This window comes from Oryctolagus cuniculus, chromosome 9 (genome assembly GCF_964237555.1).
Source record: "Oryctolagus cuniculus chromosome 9, mOryCun1.1, whole genome shotgun sequence".
NCBI lineage: Eukaryota > Metazoa > Chordata > Mammalia > Lagomorpha > Leporidae > Oryctolagus > Oryctolagus cuniculus.
Genome location: NC_091440.1, coordinates 40,946,656 through 40,967,328, shown reverse-complemented (window position 1 = coordinate 40,967,328; position 20,673 = coordinate 40,946,656). Strand labels below are relative to the sequence as shown.

At 39.9% G+C, this 20,673-nt stretch overlaps 1 protein-coding gene across 1 annotated transcript in view; it reads right to left on the bottom strand.

The window, feature by feature from the left end:
* Positions 1–14,920, bottom strand: part of DACH1 (dachshund family transcription factor 1) — a 438,545-nt gene extending 423,625 nt beyond the window's left edge. The window contains exon 1 of the mRNA XM_008260046.4: positions 13,933–14,920. Coding sequence (XP_008258268.2) covers positions 13,933–14,780 — 848 coding nt within the window. The 5' untranslated portion in view covers positions 14,781–14,920. The remainder of the gene's footprint in view (positions 1–13,932) is intronic.
* Between the last annotated feature and the right edge of the window lie 5,753 nt (positions 14,921–20,673).

Below are 20,673 nucleotides of genomic sequence, written 5' to 3'. Positions count from 1 at the left end.
ACTGTCTGTCCACACTATGACAGACAAAAGCTGAAATGTATTAAACATAGCAATCCATCATCCTGCAGATGGGAAGCAGGAGCCAGCCGAGTTCAGAGGCAGTGACTACCCGCTGCTTAACAAAGGCTGGAGTCCTGACAGTTCAGTCCCTTCCGAGCTCCACACTACCACCCCTCCATCTAAGATGAATGAGTGTAATCAATGAGGGAGAAAGCCTGCTGAGGACCTCAAATTCAAACATTGTTACACTTAAAGTGCCGCTACCCCCCCCATCTGAACTGTTGCTTTAACAGTTTTCTTCAAATAAGAAGTGATAGATATTTAACTTAGAAAATACTGTACTAGTATACCATAAAGTTTGGAGGAATAAGGCCATGCTATCAATTCAACGGAAGTTAAAAAAAAAATCACCCAGTTAAGGGTAAGTTTACATCATCTGAAGGAAGTTATTTAGTGATGTTCTTTTCTAATGATAAAAAAGATTATTATTTTTAAATAAGCACCAAATAGAAATGAAATGCCATTTGCTAAGGTTCAATTCATTTTAGATACTTATTTCTAATAAGGACATATGAGCCACAGAATAGCCAAAGGGAGGGAAAAAGTCCTCAACTGCTAACAGCACATTAACAAAGTATAGAAAGGAAAGACACTTTTCTTTGGATTTCAGCCTTGTCATTTCCAATTTTCTGCTCCTTGGACATGCTTGTATTCAAATTCTGGAACATCTATTCAGCATATCAATCCTAATTAGACAATCTGGGTCTGGAAAGGATGAGAGCTGGGTCATTTGCATAATTTAATCATAAATACTCAGTGATACATATTTCCAAATGCATTTGTACAATTATCTTTTCATCCTTGGGGCAATGGTATTAATATGATTAGGCAATATTTCTGGAAAAAACAGACAAGTATGCACTCTTTTTAACTGCAGCTTAGGGCGATATGAAAAATTAATTAATTTCTGAAGAAAATCAATTTCTCTACGTGACCACATTAGACATTGCTAAACCAAGACTCAGAAACCTCTCTCAATCACTACATTTTATCAGGCCCTTCTAAATTCTGATTAGTATGTGAACAGTTCAATAGGAAAACTGGTAATGTATCAAAGAGCATCTTAAATTTTGAAGAAATCTTTCTGCCTACTTCCCTTTCATAGGTATACCACTCTGCTTTACTTCAATGCATTGTTATTTCACCAGTCAATGTAAGACCTGTACTTTTGGTGTGATTCATTTTGAGTGATCTTTTATTAATGTACATTAACCAATTTCAAGGACAACAGGATAAGGTTACTTTTGAAATGCTTTCCCAAGAAATGGATTTATATTCATCTAAAATAATCTTAATTCATGCGAGACTATTTATTATGGAAGAGATAAGCCAAGTCACCTTAAAGATTGCCATTGTCATAAGAAAAACACTGGGACATACTCAGCAACGATACAAGAACCCAGGTGGCTAATCTGATTTTTTAAAAAGTGATTCTGCTTTGTATGTTAATTAGTACAAAGGAAAGAAGTCACATTTGTGGGTTTAAATGCACTATTCTTTTCTTTTCAATCAAATGAAAAGTAGAAATTACTGCATGCAAATATTCAATATTCATTTAATTTGCATAAAGGTGCTTGAACAAATTTTTGATTCTAACAAGCTCATTTTTCATGCGTTTTGTCTTTCATCCTAATCTAGCATCTGTCATTCCTTTTTGAAGTTATTATCGGTCCAATTCCCTCTTGGACATGGTTGCTGGGTGACCGGTATCTTAGCACCCACTTTGACAGGAACAGATGTGAATCTGATCAAGAGATTTCCCAAGGGTACCTAAAATCACAAACAACTTTTGTGAAAAACAAACAGCATTCCTGTCATGGCCCCTTATTTAATCCACTTCCCAAAAGAAAGAGCAAAAAAAAAAGTTTACTCCAGATCAAATATACAGTTTTAATTCTATTTCCTAAACCTGGAATAATATATCTTAAAAATTCATTGTATTTCACAATGTTGAATTGGGAGAATCCAATCTAAGCATTAACTGCTCCAGAACCCTGACTGTGTTCTGTTTAGTGGTTAGATGCTTATAGATAAATTTCATAAGCAAGTGTTTCTACTTCATATGCAATTTCACTGAAGTTTCCACAAAAAAAAAAAAAATAGGACTACTATGAGGTTACTTTAGATGATAAGGATGTTTAGGAAGATAAAATTTAGTTTGGTATCCAAAGGCTTCCTATATTGATTATGTAGAATTTTGTGCATTGTTAAAGATTATTCTACTTTTAGAGGATTACCTAAAAAATAAAAGTTTTATCTCTTCATTCGTGCATTTTATAGCAAGATTTTTTAGTATGATTTTTTCCCAGTTCATATGGTATGTGTTATCAATCATTATTGGAAATACAGCTACACAGTGTCACAGAAAGACAAAAGAGGTCATAGAAACTTCATATCATCACCACTACAAAAGTCAGAATGGGTTGCCTTTCCTGAAATAGATTCTTTCCAAGATCAGCATAATGACCTCATAATCTACCTACATTCCCTCCTTCCATCACAGTGAGACAAAGCAGGGAGCAATCACCCCCAGGCTGTATCATCATAAAACAAATTGGGGCAAACTGCAAAACTTAAATAAAAATATGACCAGGTGTTTGTGTTTTTAAATATAGCATCAAAATGATGTTAGAAAATATCCAAATAGCTGATTTAATTTCTCAGTTTCACTCAGATGTTAAGTGTCAAGGCAAGGTAGAAAAACAGCTTATACTGCAAGTACTTTGCCACCCAACAGCCAATGAAAAAAAATTATACAAAACTTTCTTAAAACTCCAAACATTTTTTTCTTTGATGATCATAACTTAGGACACTATAACCTCCACTGGAAATGTCATTTTTTTCTACTCAAAGTGTAGACTTATTTTAATTACTCTTACTGGGAATTTTTATGTTTGATTGGTTCTTATAAGAAAATAACCCTTAATGATCTATCCTAAAGGTTTTATGTATGTTAAGTGAAAACAAGTGAGAGGTCTTTAAAATTCTTTTTAAATTCTAAATTAAGAAAATAATTCCCTCACCTCAGTTCTAAAATCCAATGTTTGAATTATTTAACTAATTGCAGTGCCATGTGTATGTGTTGCTTTACCGTGTATAAAGTGCTTTTGTGTATAAAAGATTGAGCATTTGTCATACTATATAGAGAAGTAGGTCTTCATTTAATCTAATGGCAGTCACTTATTATTAATTATAAGCAAACAGATATTATGGCTCAATCCATTATACCAGTTATTATTTGTGTGTATATGTATATATGAAGGGTCTTCAAAAGTTCATGGAAATGTTTTTAAAGAGAAAACTGTGGATGGCTTTAATTCTTTAATTCCACTTGCTATAAACTTTCTGAAGTACCCTCATATATTGATATTCTAGAAAATAAGCAACATTTTATACATTTAAATTCCTCTTTATTTTGAACAAATGATTAACTTGTTTTTTAGCTTAAGGAACTAAAATGACTCAATGTTTATGCATCCAATTTATCAATGACCATCTTCATTTCATACTTCTAATGGTCCAAGTAAAAATAAGAAATATAACCATGTAAAATGTGACTATAAGAAAAATTAAATACAAAACTATTTATTCTGAAATGTTACCACAAGGAAAAACTCCTTACAAAAGTTTCTTCTACTTGGGCTAACTGATTAGCGGAGAGAAATTGATTTTAAAAAGCACAAAATAGGGATCAGCACTGTGGCTCAGCAGCCTAAAGCCCTGGCATGCAGCACCAGCATCCCATATGGAAGCCAGTTCAAGTCCTGGCTGTTCCAGTTCCAGTTCTGATCCAGCTCCCTATTAAGATGCCTGGAAAGGCAGCAGAGGATGGTCCAAGTGATTAGGCCCCTTTACCAACGTGGGAGACCTGAAAGAAGCTCCTGGCTCCTGACTTCGGCGTGGCTTAGTCCTGGCTGTTTGGGAGTGAACCAGCAGATGGAAGATCTGTCTCTCCTGCTCTCTCTCTGTAACTCTGCCTTTCAAATAAATAAATAAATTTTTTTTAAAAAAACGCACAAAACAAATGTTTTCAGATCCAGCTAAGTAAATTTTTCCTTATACTCCTTACATCAGTATATATATGTAAGGAAGTAGATATTTGATTTTAAAAATTAACATGTTAACACAACAGAGCTTAAATAGCTGCAAAATTTTGATGGCACTTTGGCTTAACTCTGAAATATCATTGATGAACAATATTTTAAAATTACTTAAGAATATCAGATTACTAAATATGGTAGCCAAACAGGTGTTAACAGAAAGAAAAATCAAATTTGACCCAGAAGGCTGCAATATTAAGCTTTGAATTGCGATCAGTTCATTCTTTTCCCGTGGGATAACTTGTATAAATGTAATTCTATGGTTTCATAAAAGCAGGTCAAGTTTCTATCCCTGGGGGTCTTTTGGCAATTTGAAGCATGGAAGCACTCTTCCTGGCTACAAGTTCAAATCTGCATGTACTGTCAATGGTGTGAAGAAAAAAAATCAGTGAACAGCAGACATATATTCATCTTTGATTATAATACACACTTGTCAGAGCATTCTTAGAGGGTAAGAATGAAGGTGTCAGAGCTCATAAGTCATAAAATATCACGAAATCATTTCTACTACTAATTTTTCCTCTTAAAATACGTGCATACAAGATCATTCAAAAAGTAATGTTAAATAGGTTTGTTTTTATTTATTAAATGCAAGGATGAACTTCTTACCAAACACTTTGTACAAGACGTATTTTTTATGTGCAGAGTTTTGGTGTTTTTTTTTAATTCCACAGCTTTACATGTGCCAGAAACTTTGAGTCACTATTTTATGAGCTTATTTCTACTCTACAAAAGAATGTATGTATGCATGCACTTTTACAGATGATGTAAGGACTTGACAAATGCCATGGAATGATTGAGAAAGTAATTGATTTCAATTTAACTGGACCTTTACCAGGTGTTTTCAAAGACAATTACAGTCCACTGCAAGAAGCAGTAATACACATCTCCTTATGTAGACCTGAAGATTAACCCATTGACCTCATTCCTAGCTCATCTCCTTGATGGCAAAGCTTTTAGATGAGTAGTCATTTTATATTTTAAGGTTATGAAATTGTTTTCTCTTCATTCATTCACTGATTCTAAAATGGGTATTCTTGCTCTAAAGTTCAAGAAGCAACAAAATAAAACCATGAAAAAATGAAGCAAGGGTAATTAAGCACATTAGTGTTATTCAATAATGTTCAGATTCTACTACCTAGTTGTTTATTATCTATTTCATACAAATAAAATATTTCCAGATAAAGGTTTTTAAACAGGGAATAAAAAGTAGACTTAGTTATTAAAACAGCTAGGAAAATTAATCTAAGTTTTTATTTGCTATTTAACCGCATACATTATATTATACTTTCAAACCTTTAAGTATAAATTACTTCTACTCTAAAGTTAATTTTGGTTTTCTTTCCTATTGTCATTCAGTAATGTGGCATGCGTTTCTTAATGTGCTATTTTTCTATGATTCAAAAAAGCAAACCTCCAAAATCCTATGTCCTACAGGGTTGCAAATACGTATCTGTGTATACACACACATACACACACACACACACATGACTTTCTATCAAATGTATTATAATTTGTAGAGCACATGGACTATAAATGGGTTAAGATTAATATAAATAAGAATTTCAAACACAGAGAACTCTAAAATACTGATATAACTTTTACACTTGTTGCACACATAATACCCACCCTATTATGAAATGTATGACTGCTGATTTGGAAAAGTGCCTCAAGATATTCCTATAAAATCCAAAGACACTATTAAACTAGACAGTACCTAGTTCAAGAAACAAGTATCACTTCCAACACTTATGTTAAAGAAAATTCAGAGACCTTGAAATATACAATAGGAATTAATACTATGAGGCGAATCACTATATGTTAGCAAAACTGTGATGAGTTCAGACTTACTATATCTTCAGTGGTTTCATGTGTTCACATGTAAACAAAATGTTTTAATACTTAGTTAATACAGCCATTTACAGTTGCTATTAATAAATAAGTAATCTAATAAGCTAACATAATTATACATTTCTTGACTAACATAGAGATTTATGTCCATTGCCTTTACTTAAGATGTGACCATCATGCCTTAAATTGAATTAACAATTGTTTGCTGCAAATGCTCCTGTATGCTTCCATAAAATAATTTCCTTTCAATGAGCACACTTTCCTTTTTATGATAAACTTTCCTTTGCCCTTGAAAAATAAGGGATTTTTCCCTGTGATGACTGCAAAGTTAATGTAATTATTTTAAAATATCTGAAACCATATAAATCCAAACATAATTTAACATTGTGACTTTGTGATACTTTCTTTACCTATTCATTTATTTATACTAAGGAAAGAAAAATATTGTTCAAATATGCAATGTGGCAAATCAAAACGATTATGTTGTCTATTTCAACATTTGCTTTGCAAAAATCATGCTTTAAAAGTGTATTTAATCATTGTCAAATGTATTCACTATCTTCAGAATATGCATGATTCTTAAAGGTCTACACAGAGTCAAATTAAGTTACATTTATATCTTCCAAATCATAGAAAGTGTAGTAATCCTGCTGTACAACAGAGCTCTTGAACTTATTCCTTTCATCTAACTGAATTTTTATATTCTTTGACCAATATCTCCTGAGCCTCCGATAACCACCATTCCATTCTTTGCTTTTATGAGTTCAACTATTTTAGATTCCACACATAATTAAAAAGATGCAATATGTGTCTTACTATACCGGTCTTAGTTCATTCTGACTTCCTGCTCAAAATGTGTAATATACTTTAAGTATTATATTATATTCATAGTATTGTAGCTGCTTAAGGTAAGCATTCTCTCTCCCTCTCCCTCTTTGTCTGTCTCTGTCTCTCTTTCCCTCTCTCTCCCTTCCAAAACTTTTTTAAGTAACTATTAATGTGTCGCTGTGCTGTGTAGCTACAACACTTCAATATACTTCTAACAAAAATAAATGAACAATGATAGAATGAGTGCTTCCATTTAATGTCATCTTTGGCAACTTCCAATCAAGTTACATACATTTAAATGTATATAAGAATCTCAGTTGGAAATCCTGAATCAACTCCAAAACAATTTGGATGAGAAAGCAACAGGGCATCACATCTGTACAAACTTTGGCCACTGGTAAATCCAGTATTTAATTTAGAAAACTCAAAGGATGAGTTTTTTCTAATGGGGGAATTCATATATTCTTATCTTACAAAGAAAATCCATGACAGAATACAGCAAGAAATTTTAAATGCTTCCAGTTCAAGATGCTTAACTTTGGATCAAGTAGTGATTTGGGTCACTTTTTCTATGTGATCTGACATACATTTTAAAAAATTGGACATTTATCTGCTATGTTATTGAACTAATTTTAATTCCATTATTAATTTGAATAACAATACACTTTCATTGACTAAGTATCTGACTGATTAATTTATTCTGGGTTGAAAATTTTGTTCGTTATCATTTGCACATTTATACATAAAGTTAATCATTAACTGCCTGCAACTAGCAGCAATGGTCACACTTAACAGATCCTCAGGAACCTTGAGACAACTAGGTGCATCAAAATAGACTGATCCGCAGTTACTCAAATAACAGCTCATTACAAGACCAAATATAAGCACCTTATGCTTGATGGTTTACTTTCCAAAGCAATAATTTGGTAAACTAGGTACACCATTCTAATGAAGTCATTTCCATATTTATCAAATGCCAAAAAAATCAGCAAATAGAAAGTATTTTGAAAAACAGCTACGATAGCATAAAATTACTTTGTACTAGAAATACTTTCACAACTGGAAAAAGTAGAAGAATTCAAGCGCAAAGCAGGTTTGTACGGAGCCTTTGGTATGCCTAAAATACATGTATCTGTGCAGTCCAGAGTCTTTCATATTATACTTATCTGAGCTCCTTTAGGTGTGCTTTTAACTCAAGGTTTTCTTCATTAAAAAATTAATTACTGGACATAACTAGTGTAATGAAGAAAGGGCTTCTTAATGCAGTTCCAAGGCCTAAAAATATAAATGTAGTCTTAGCTAGACTATTCAAGCTGCAGCATTTAGACTTTTAACATATATACTTGTATACACACACATACACACATAAGGGGACTTCAAATGATTTATGGAAAATGCTTTTTTAAGAAAGTTTATTTGGTGCAAAAAATATTTTGAGTACCTGAATAGATTTTTCATGAAATGCATTTTCCATGAAGTTTTTGAAGACCCCCTCCTATACATCTCATATTGACCAATCACAATCATTACCTCAGTCAAGAAAGTGGCACATGTTGGCACACACTGACAACTGCTAACATCACTCTATTTTTAATAACAATTCAAATGTAAAATTATAAAAATTTATCTTAGCTACATTAAAAATATCCTAATAGTCATATTAATTTTTATATTTCCTGTCATTTTAAAGGCATTTTATAACTTGATGTGACTTTTTGGTGAGCAATCTGAAAATGAAATCTTTGAAAGAAGAAATGCAAAGTTTAACGTTTTAAAAGAACTAAGTAATTAACAAAAACCTTAATATCAAAATGTTCAAAGAAATCTGACACTCACCTGTACCTATTTAGAAAGGATACTTCAAACTAATTTGTTCAGACAAGGATTCTAAGGGAGACCGTTTATAACCTGTGAGAGTTTCATTTCCCATCACATTCTGCAATGGTTGTGCTCTATGTTGCTAATACAATGAAATTTAAATGACTATTTTACCTGATTGACAAAGGCATTGCATGTATAGGTTAGTAAAATAACTTGGAAAAACGAAATAACGCTAATTGACAGTCATAGCACAAATTATTCTTAAAATAACAACTTGGTTGCACATTGAGCTAATTTGCAAATGCTGCTTACATTCCAAAAGAAAACATCAAATGAGAAACAATAAAGTGTATTATGCTTTCGTATGCTGGTGAATCACAGGTAGTAAATAGTCAAAGAGAAGATTGATTTATGCTCAAATCCTGCCAAGACTTTAATCAATATTGGATGTCACATCTCAGGGGCTAGAGAAACAGTGAGGGGGAAAGAAGGTGGCTAATATTAGTCTCAGTAATGTATACATAACTTTGGAAAAATGTAATAGAGTAAACAAGAATAACAGCAAGTTTGGTCTACTAAAATGAAGAGCTTAAAATTCTGTTGAAAATACCAAAACTAGTGTACAACAAACTCTGAGGGATGAAAACCTGTCTTGGAGCTTGTTTCATGTAATATTTGAAGCTTCCCAGAATAAAATGCCATTCACAAAAATCAAATTCCTTGCCTCAGAGCATTAACTAATAAACTGTAGAGTTCAGCAAGTACATAACAATGTGCACTTTTGACAACAAAAACTGTGATATTATTGAAGACTAACTCCAGTGAAAACAACAGTTTTGAAACTAAAGAATTTGTGTTCTGTAATGTAATTAAACTGGATAAAGTAAACCCTAGGTTAGAATGTTCCTATATTTTATTTATGTTTTAGTTGTTAAACTGTAATTTGCTAACATTTTAAAGCACACAGAATATGCTGTGGAATCAAACGAACTTTCGTATTTTATGTCTTAGTCTTCTAATTATGCCACATTCTTTTTGAAATGTTATAAAATGAGACATTAGGCTTTATAGGAACCATTAATCTACTGTAATACAAAAACTTCAAAAGCATAGTCTCTCTTCATTTGAAGTAATTCTTCAATTTCTCTGTGCCAAGTACGTAATTATCTGTTAGAAGTAAGTGAATCTGTATTTGTGTTGAAACTTTCTATATCAGCGCCTAAGACCATGCCTTTGAAAAGCGAGCTAAAAGGGAAATGTTAAATAAATATAGACTGTTTCAGCTTCCAATCTTTATTAAAAGTCCTGGCAAAAAGATTAAGTCAATGGATAATATTTTGCTCATCCTATTGAAATATAAAACACCATTTATATATTCCTACTAAAACATACAAGCCTTGGAGAGTCTTTCAGTTTTCTGTCTATGGATGATGATATTGACTTTCAAGACAAAAGCCTACTGTTTATGAATAAATGTGGGGGCATATAAAATGTCTGATAAAACTAACTGGGATCTGGTCAAATTAAATCTCCACAAATGTAGGGCTATATTGGACCTAAATGACTATCTGGTTTGAAAGATCCCGAGACAAAAATCATCCTCTGACAAAGAATACATATTATAGATAACACAGCAGAACAGGATCACTTTTTATTAACTGGATTCACAGAAAACTGAATCCTAACCCAAATCCACAAACAATCAACTGACTCATACAAACTGAGAATTGACCATGTACATAATTACTTTGTTTTCGTTGTTATTTAATGGTTAGCAGTTAATTAACTGACCTCTGTTGCAACAGCCAAGTTGATGCAACTAATGTTTAGTTTTTTTAAAAATAATACTTGAAGGAAGCTGATCAAGGTCAGACTTTGCCCTTTGACAACTTTTAAATATATTTCTTTACATTTTCTTTCATGTTTTGAGAACTTTATTTTTTAGCTTTCGTATCTAGCAGATAATCTCATTTTCATCTCCTTGTGGTCATGACAGATGGCGTCAACATTTATTCTAGTTTTCATAGATAGCATACTAATGCAATAGCCCCAAGCAAATTAAATTCACTCTAAGCTTTCTACTAACTTACTGAGCCACTTTGAGCAAGTTTTTGAATGCATCATTTTGGTTCCTCAGAGTTCCTGGTATCTAAATTCTATTAAGAGACATAATGATATACGTTCTATAACAAGCTGAGAGTGCTAAGATTTGATTTCTCAATCTCTCTCTCTCTCTTTCTCTCTCTCTCTCTCTCTCACACACACACACACACACACACTCACACGGCGTGCGCGCGCGCGCCAATACACTTGCTCTCCCCCACACATAAAATATATATATTTTACAGTTTGCCTTCTTGTGTAGTTCCTCTTATATTATGCACAAATTATCCCCCTATTGTATTAAGTAGCTAGAGAAGAAAGGCACCAAAGTGAAAGAAATCAATATATCTAGATGAGTTAAAGAGGATTTTAAAAGCGAAGTCTGGGATGTAGAAGGTAATTTTAGCTTTAGTAAAGTCAGGAAGGAAAACATTAATACCATTTTTAAAGTAAAGAAGTAAGACAATAACACTCGTAATTAGCATGAAAATAATAATGCATTACAATACAAACAGTATAATTTGGTGAAAGTTCAATTATAAATTCTCTATTTCCTTAGTCCGTGGCAGAGTTAGGATAACCTAGGTATGCATCTGCAACTGCACATCTCCTCATGTTAATGGCAACAACACTGGTGGGTATTTCAGGTTGAGCAAGCTTTTTAGTTGATAAACGATCAAAATTCACTAGAATATCAACAAACTGTCAACATTTAGCTTAAAAACAACCTGAAATAGGATTTTAGAACAACACATTTAATTGCAAAGTATCAAGGCCAGGTGGTTGAAACACAATTATAGTAGAGAGGAGATAGTTTTGAAAGGATAAAGAGTTCCACTGGATTTAACTTATCTTGGCCCTGCAAGACGCCAGTGCTATTGTTAAACTGGTGAGGTGGGAGGAAACTTTTAAAAAATTTTTGGTTACTAACTCTTAAAGTATATTCTTCAGCCATATGACAAGGACTTCAAAATCTGGGCGAAATTTCAGTAAATAAAGAGGATCAAGTTATGGATAGGTTAGAATACAATTACTGGAAAATGTTTTCTTGAGCAATTGTGTGTGTGTGTCTGTGTGTGTAAAATGGCCATTGATTACCTACAGCAGTGTGTGCTGTAGGAAGCACACAAAGAGGATTCGGAATGGAGTGGCTGTCTACTTAATGACAGTAGCATAGCACTTCACCAATCTGCGGAACAGGCAGACAGTTTTCGAACAATCGTTATCTGAGCGGACTTCAAATTTCACCTAGCATTTTTCCTAACAACTCCAGGATACTTTTCTTCCCTGATTCAAATGTTTCAACAGTAGATTGGAGGCCAATGGTGTATCATCTGGACGAGCAAGGACACCAATTATCCAGTAAATGATGGTGAGAGATCTTGATCCTGCCGCTCCATCTCTACTGCCACCTGTCCATTCCCTTGGACACGCTCGCACGCATGCACACCACACACACACACACACACACACACACACACAGCATCTATCCCAAAATAAAAGAATGTCCAAAAAAAAAAAACAGGCACACAATGATGTCCTATGGAGAGAATGGCAAATAAACGAGGAACAGAATTTCTGGATAGGACAGGAGAGGACATTTGCTGGGTTAGAACTCGAGTCCTTTTCGGTTTACACCCTTCTCCGCTGTTCAGCAGTCTCTCCAAGGCAGAGATAACCAGCGGCTCTCCCACCCACGAGGCGTCCCGGTCTCGCCCTACACCTCCTTCCTCCCCACCTGAGTTCCCCAGCTCTGCCAGGAATGCACACACCACCCCGCTCCCTCATTCACTCTGCAAACTTAGTGGGAGGGTACCGAAGTTTTCTGCGCAAATGTAGCGCCGAGCTCCCACGTGCCCGTTTCAGATCCCCAACTTTCCCTAGGTGCTTGCTCTCGGAATCAGAACTTTTCCCCCTGCTCTTCCCTGAGACGAATGATAGGGACGAAGCGCAACTGTGAGAGGGGGTGAAACGGTCGCCTCTACCCCGAAACGGACAAGCTGCCCCTCTCCCGCCCCCTCTCGGTGGATCCTCCCCCACCGCGCGTTCATTTGCATAAAACTGGCCCGGCCGGGGACCGGCCGCGCGGCCTCCACCCTGCGCGCTCCGCGCGGGGCTGAGGAAGCCACAGCCCAGACAAGTCAGGCCCGCAGAGCATCCTAGTGCAAAGCGTGCACCTGCTCGTTGCGTGAGCTACTAACCTTAAGAAAAAAAGAAAACAAAGAATTGAAAACACACAAGCGCGCGCGCACACACACTTTAGAGAAGGAGAGAAAAGGGAGAGTGTGCGCGAGCCCCGGGATCTTCCTCCGGTCTCCAGGTCAGCTTCCAGGTCTCCAGCACCCGGCTACCTCTCCTTACAGACGGAAATCTGCGGGTGCTCTCGCATCTGCCCCGGGGCAAACGCACTCCTTTCTTTCCTTTGCACACGCACCCTCACACGCGGACACACGCACACATGCGCACACACACACACACACAGACCCCTCCCCTCGGCGGGCTTCCACCTCTGGGCTTCGGGGCTCAACTCCCTGCGGGTCCCCCGGGACTGCGCCGGGCCTCTCTCCCTCGAGGTCGACCCCCCTTCTGACCTCCAAGTGCCCCTGCTGCACTGCTGGCCCACTCCCTCGGCTTCCCAACGGGCCCCTCACCCGGAGCGCGTCTCCCCGCTCTCCAAACCCTGCGGGTCAGGGTCACGAGCTCTTCCCGCTCCCGGGACGCCCCTGGGTGCGGTGGAGCAGCCCCGTGGGTGCAGGGAGCAGGGCCGTGCAACACCGGTCCCTAGGCTCGCACCCGCGGGCAGCAGCGTCCAGGGGGTCCCCCGACGCCGGAGCCCCAAGAAAGGGGCTGTGGCTCCTGGAAAGGCACTGTCCTGCTCCTTCCCGCCCCCTCCACCCTCAGGGTTGGGGTCCCCGCGGTCCCACAGCAGCTAAGCTCCGGTCCCCGGGCTAGCCAGGAACCTATCGGCCGGAAGAGCGAGGTCGAGGCAACTTCTCCGGGGGTCGGCCGCTGCCGGAGAGCCCTGAGGAAGGGGAGGAGAGGCCCGCGCTCGCTGAGGCGCGCGGCTCGCGGGCGCGCGGGGCGGCCAGCGCCCGGAAGGGAGCGAGGGAAGGGCGAGGAGGCCGGTGGGAAGGGGCCGCGGGCCTCAGGGGCCACCCCCGCTCCTTACCTGGCATTGGTGCAGTCATTGTAGAGGGTCTCGAAGTCCTTCCTGGAGATGAGTTTGCAGCGGTTCACTCCGGGCTGGATGGCGCCCAGTCCCCTCAGGATGCGAACCTGTTCCACATTGCACACCACCGGCGTGATCTCCAACCGCTTCAGCTTGGTGTAGACCGTGTGCAAGCCCCCCACCAAGTGCTTCAGGAACAGGTCGAAAGCCTGGGGCAGGCAGATCAGCTCGCAGCCCTCCACGGTGAAGGAAGCCACTTTGGCCCCCCTCAGATCCACCATTTTGCACTCATTATTCTGGGGGGTGTTTTCCACTGGGGACGGGGTTGAGTACACGGGTTTCCCGGGGAGGGGGCCGCAGCTGCTGCCGCTGCTGCTGCTGCTGCTGCTACTGCTGCTGCTGCTGCTGCTGCTGCTGCTACTGCTGCTGCTGCCGCTGCCGGTGCTCGCGTTGATGGGGGTGCTGGAGGCGCCGCCGCCGCCAGCGCCAATGCCGCCGCCGCCGCTGCCGCCGCCGCTCGCGGCTGCCAGGCTGGGGTTGCAGTTGCCGCCGCCGCCGCCGCCTCCGTTGCCGCCGCCGCTGCCACCGCCGCCTCCGCTGCCGCCGCCGCCGCCGCCGCCACCGCCGGTAGAGGTGACTGTGGCCGCCGCCGCCGCCGCCGCCGAAGCGATGGGCTCCGGCCGGAACAGAGTTGGCCCAGAGGGCGCCGGGGGTCCGATGGACGGAGCCGGAGACGAGGTCGCCGAGGAGGTGGAGGTTGTGGTGCCAGAGGAGGAAGCAGACGTGGAGATCGGGGGCTGAGGGGGGACCAGCTGGGTCGGAGGGATCAAAGCCGCCGGCACTGCCATGGTCACATATACGGGGGAAAAGGGAAGGAGGAGAAGCGAGGGGGGAAAAGTTGCCACACAGCCCCGGGAGGGGACGGGGAGACGAGCGGGAGCGGGAGCGGGGGTGGGGGCGGCGACCCTTGCAACTCCGGGCGAGCAGGCGAGGGAGCGAGGGAGCGAGACGCGGGAAGCAGCGAGCGCGAGCGGCGCTCCGCCGAGAGGCGCACCAAAGTGTCCCGCGAGTCGAACGGCGAGCGCTCTCCGGGGGCCGGCAGCGAGGCCGGCCGCGGGGGGACGGGCGGGGGCGGGGAGGGCCGGCCGCCGAGGTGTGGGTCCCGCTCTAGCACAGAGGGAAGGGTGAAGGTGAAGAGGAGGAGGACTGAGGGACTCGGGTTCTCCCCGGCAAGTACATTGATCAAAGATTGAGAGCGGAATGACAGAGAGAAAATGAGCTGAAAAGTGCAGGCTGCCGGCTGGACGAGTTGTTGTTGTCACACGGTGCAGAGGGGAGGAGCTCCGGAAACTTGAAATACCCTTTGAAGCCGCAAAAACCTCACTCACTAGTATTAACCCAAATTATCCAACCAGGAACTCGCAGCGGAGACTCGCGGAGCGCGCGAGACGGAGAGGGAGAGGGGAGCGTGCGAGGGAGAGGAGGAGGGGGCAGAGGGAAGCGACCGCGGGGGGACGGGCAGGGGCGGCCGGGGGCGCCGGACAGCGCTCTGCGGCCCCGGCCCGGCCAGCGCACAGCCCTTGCCCTCTCTGGTCCGCCCCAACTCGCCCTGCCCCCCTCACACACCCCCACACCTACACCCACACACACCACCCCTCCCCAAAGCTTCCAGGCAACTTAGCGAGGAGCCAGAGCGCTCAGAGTTCCCCTTCGAGGATTTAGGACGCGTCTCCGCGCGTCTGGGCGAGGAGACCGGAGCGACAAGCCAGCCCCGCTCCGTGATTAGTAAGGAATTACGCTGAGAAAAAGACTCGCACGGAAGCCAAGAGTCGTATTTTTTTGGGCATCCGACTGTTTTGATCTCCTTGTGGAAAGTATTTATTTCTCCGAAGACAGTGACCATTCCAGGAGAGTTTTTTCCAAGTTGTGGGAACAAAGTGGGTCCGAAATGGCTTCAGGATCGTGGGCTGCTCTGTATTGGATTCCGTATTGCCTAATAGGTTTGTGGAGAGAAATTTCTTGCCACGAGGTAGAAGATTTACAATAAGTTCACTTTTCGCCCCCAAAAGCGGGTCAGAAACGTCTGTTTTGCCCAGAGAACTCAGAAACGCAGCACTTTTGAAGACTGAGAAAGTGGTAAACAAGAACACTGATTTTTCTAACCCCAAACTCTGTAATTAATTCACCTGTCTCGCACAGTAACCGACTGCGCTGGTATCCTTTAAGAGACATTAAGGCTGGTTGCTCAGTGCGAATGTGTCGTTTCAATAACACAGTAGTTATATTTTTTTCATATTAGAAAAGCACCACTGTATTTTGGAAAAGTCCTTTTCTGTTTGTCAGTGCAAATGTGTTGTGTAAATAATGAGAACAAAAAGAAAGCACACCAGTTGACTTGCAAAAGTAGAGAGGGTGGCTATGTTTAAAAACAACATTAGGCTGTTTAGACTGCCTCTCTTCCTCCTTTCCTTCCTGTCCCCTCTTCTAACTTGTTGCATGGAAGTATTTATTCCAGAATTCTTGACCAAGATAGGATTTGAGCAGAGGTCAAGTCTGTTTGCTGCTTATATCTCTAGGAATCTTAAAATAGTTAGGCTTCGAACCTGTCTGTACACGTTCAGTGACTTCACGAGATGTGAAGCAATGCTGGAGCATCTGACAGATTTTTAAAAACAAACTGTTAGTGGCAGGTTCACAGTGTTGGGAAATTTCATAATGAAAATTTCTGCCATTTGGGTGTTGAAATGATGATTACGTTTCTCTTTATCATTTTAATCCTGTAAAGTCTTTGATGTTTAGTGTCAAAAGGTGCAGGAACTATCTACAGAGAAAAATGACACTATTGGCTAATTAGTCTAAGTTTACGCTATACTTTCTGGGGCACAGCAGTTCTATTAGGAGGCTTTCTTGAGTTGTACCGCTCAGAAAATTGCTGCTGAATAATAGACAAACTTAGGATAGCTCATGTTTGCACAATTGTTTGGCCTAGTTAGCCAATGTATTTTAATATCATCAGAAATAACTTCTAACTTTTCTTCAGCCTTCAAATCTGTCCACAACTAAAAGTGGGGATTCAATGTATATCACACACATGAAAACACTTCAAGTGTTTAAGCAAGTCTTAGAAAGTGATACCTTTTAAAACGAAGTGCCGAATCAGTATGGGAGAAGGTAAGAGGAAAGTATTAAGCCCAGAAAAAGCTAACTGTATTTTGGAAATGCATGCCTAGCTTCCATAAATCCTGACTTGATTTTAAAACACTAGACAAAATATCATCATTTTCAATTCTAGACCCACAAATGAAAAAAAAAAAAAGAAAATGGGAATTAAATGCCCCAAATCTGCCCTTACCATTCTCACTTCTCACATTTCCTTAACCTATCACTCACCCAATACCCATCACATTCAGAAGCCACAGACAGGAAGCAATGCTAACAGACTAAGCCATAATTCCACTCTGCTTCGACGCCAACTCTCAATTTTCTACTGCAGGGAAACCTGCATCTTGGAGCACGTGCTCCACTCAGAAGCAGGGCTTGGGGGCATTTGACCTTACTTGAATGGGAGCTTTCTGGGATTCAGGTCTCTAAACCATTTCAAGGAACCACCACTTACCCCTTTGATCAAACAATAGGATTAGAAAAAGCGTATAATGCAAATTAAAATATCTAGGAAAGAAAAGCCTTGAAAGATGTTAAGGTTCTCTTTCTCTCTCTCTCTCTCTCTCTCTCTCTCTCTCGCTCTCGCTCTCTCTCCCCCCCCTTCCCATCTCTCTTCTTCTCCCCCACCCCATTGAGAAATGTTGCTCATGATTAAGGCAAACAGTTTTTACCAATAACAGATAAATCAATTTCAGAGAAATTTCAAATGCTCACTCTGTTGCATCTTTAGCTTTCAGAGCTTTTGTCTTGTTTGTTTATTGTTTTCCATCTCTGGTTGTTTCAGGTCCTCTTTCTCCATCTAGTCTTCCCCAACCTTCACTCAATTTGCATAAGTAAAACTCAAAGTACTGTAACTGATATTAGAAAATTCTCCCTGTGTTTTGTGAAGACGTATTGTGCTGAAATCAATAAGACTGTTTAAAATTCAAAGACCTGCAAATCGTTCTGTTTGTCCTTTGATAGGGCCTGTGCTGATTAAAATGCTACCAAGAAAGCTTAATTGCTGCACTAATTAAGAAGTCTTTAATTTCTTTCCTAGGATATCGTTTGAAGCTTAGCTTGTACCAGTTCAGGGAAGGTATTTTCTTCCCTCCCTCTGCCCCCTTCTGGCCCCTCCTCTCTCTTTCCTCCTCTTCCCTCCCCCCCCCCCCCCCCGAAGAGATCTGAGATCCAAGATCCTTACGAATGGGAACTCAGAGAAGGAGAGGTCTCAGGTCTCAACATCTATTACTTAAAAATCGGCACAGGATACAGAGTTCAGTGCAGTACGAAATGCAGTTTTCAGAAGAGCTGTAAGGCTGCGGAAGACAGTGAGAAAATACAAAGTAGCTGTTGCATCTGAAGTCCTGGTGTATACCTGGGTGACAGCAGGCAGGCACTCTAGCCGAAGGATGAGGGCATCTTATTTGGTTCAAAGGGGCAGAGACAGGGAAGTAAAACATACTTTCTAAACCTGTGGTTTAAAAAAAAAAAAAAAAGACTAAATCTGTAGAATGATGAACTTACAGTGAGGATTTGGTGAGTATCGTTTAATTTTATGACTATAAAAACATGAATTCTATGGGGATTTATTCTTCACCCTTTTTAAAACCCAGGGAAGCAGGCACTGTATTGCGTCCATTCAATCCTTACCTATTGACCTATTTTATTCACTGATTTCTCAAGTGGGGAAACTGACTAAATGATTCCACAAAGCTTTCTCTGTAATCAATAGTCATTTTTAAGGTTTATTCATGCTGCATTATAATTCTGGTAAACGACTGCAAAGCAGAAGATTGTAAGAAAGACAAATATTGACAAAGCCAGGATTAAGTTATGTCTTTAAAGCTTCAGAGTTTGAGCATTGCGATTGAAATAGTTATTTTTAAAAAATGAAAATGTGTATTTCATAGCATATAAAAAGCTAAACTGATTGAGTAACTTAAAGGCAGCATACATCTGACTGTGTTCCTTGCAGATCTCAAAATTTCCTGACAGCTTTGGAGCATCCTCTTCTTATGGCGTCACTAAGTAAAACATAAACACTTAGGGTGTATGCAGAAAGGGCAACAAGGAGAGCTACCTTGCAATCTGACTCTTTTAATTTCTCTCAAATTCTATTAGAAGCATGCACAGAAAAATGCAGATATATCCTCCAGATATGTACTCAATTCCTTTAAGTGACAGGACAAGGAGATAACATGCTTAATAGATTCAAAGGGAGATTCACCATTCCAAGCACGACGTCACTCTAATTATGTTTACTCTAATTGAAAGCAAGGTTTTTTTTGGAATCTGAAATTACTTTCAGAATTTTTTTTTTTAAATAATGCAAGTGGATCAAATGTTGATCACAAGCTTTTCAATCTTTCAAAATGTATTGGAAAATTAAATGAAAAGTAGAGTTTGGTACAAACAATGCCCCAGGGCAAAAAACAACTAACACTAGATTTTCCAGTCCAGCCATAACACAAATCAATTTGAGCACACTTCTATGGCCAGACTGCCAGATTGTTATGACTGCTAATTCACTCAATCAAAGAGTGCATTAGCACACCCGGCACAAATAGCCTTAACAATAGATTGCATTTCTCAACGATTCCAAGATATATCACAATGGAGAAGTAAAGAGGAAGATGATTTTTACATCTGCATATTTATTAATGGACTTGTTTCCTTAATATTAATAACAATAATACTGAGATACACTTCAGGCCTAGGTTTATTAAAGAGCTATCAAAGTTTGACAAATCTAGAAAGATACCAGGGTACCAATAGTTCACTGACTTTGTTAAACGTTTCTCAGGAGAGAGTCCAAAATTGATGTTTGCACTCTAGTACTAAATCATTGAAGATGGAGAAATTATGCCAAGTAACTCTCCCAAGTCTTTTAACTCGGACGCACAGCCTCACCAATCAGTTCAGCAGATAAACCTCAACCACCTTAAGTGAACACATCCTTACTTTTATACCTTCAGTCTCTGTACTCCCCCACTTATTATAACAAATTCTGACTTTTGGTGGCTCCTCCTTCCCTTTCTTTTCCAATCCCCCTGGCTCTCATCAGGAAAGAATAAGGGACAAAACTTTTATCTCCTGGATGCATTCTCTAATCAAGTGCAGAGAGCTTGGTGATAAATTGCTCAAAGGACAGAGGTGAGGAACTGAAGGTGAACACACCATAACTTGTGGCACTCATATTTGATATTACAAACTTTGATTCTCAATAAGGAAGTGGTTAAAATGGTTCTAAATCATGGAGATTTGCTTTACAACATGGAAATGCATGGATTGTATATGTGCTTATCAGCATACATTCAGTATATATGGTAATTATTTATTTACATTCACATTTACATAGATCCCAGAGCCAAATGGTCCAACTTGGTCTTACTGTTGCTCCCTAACCTTCTGTCCTCACTGCCTGTGCTCCTTATTCAGAATAAAGGTGGTATGTGGTAGAAAATACATTGCTAGTCATGGAGCATATTATAAGAAATCTCAAAGCCCATTTTGGGAGAGAGTGTCATGGCAAGATGAAGAATATTTAGGGAGAAGAAGAGTCATCATGGAATTGCTTTTCTGACTTGTAACTACATC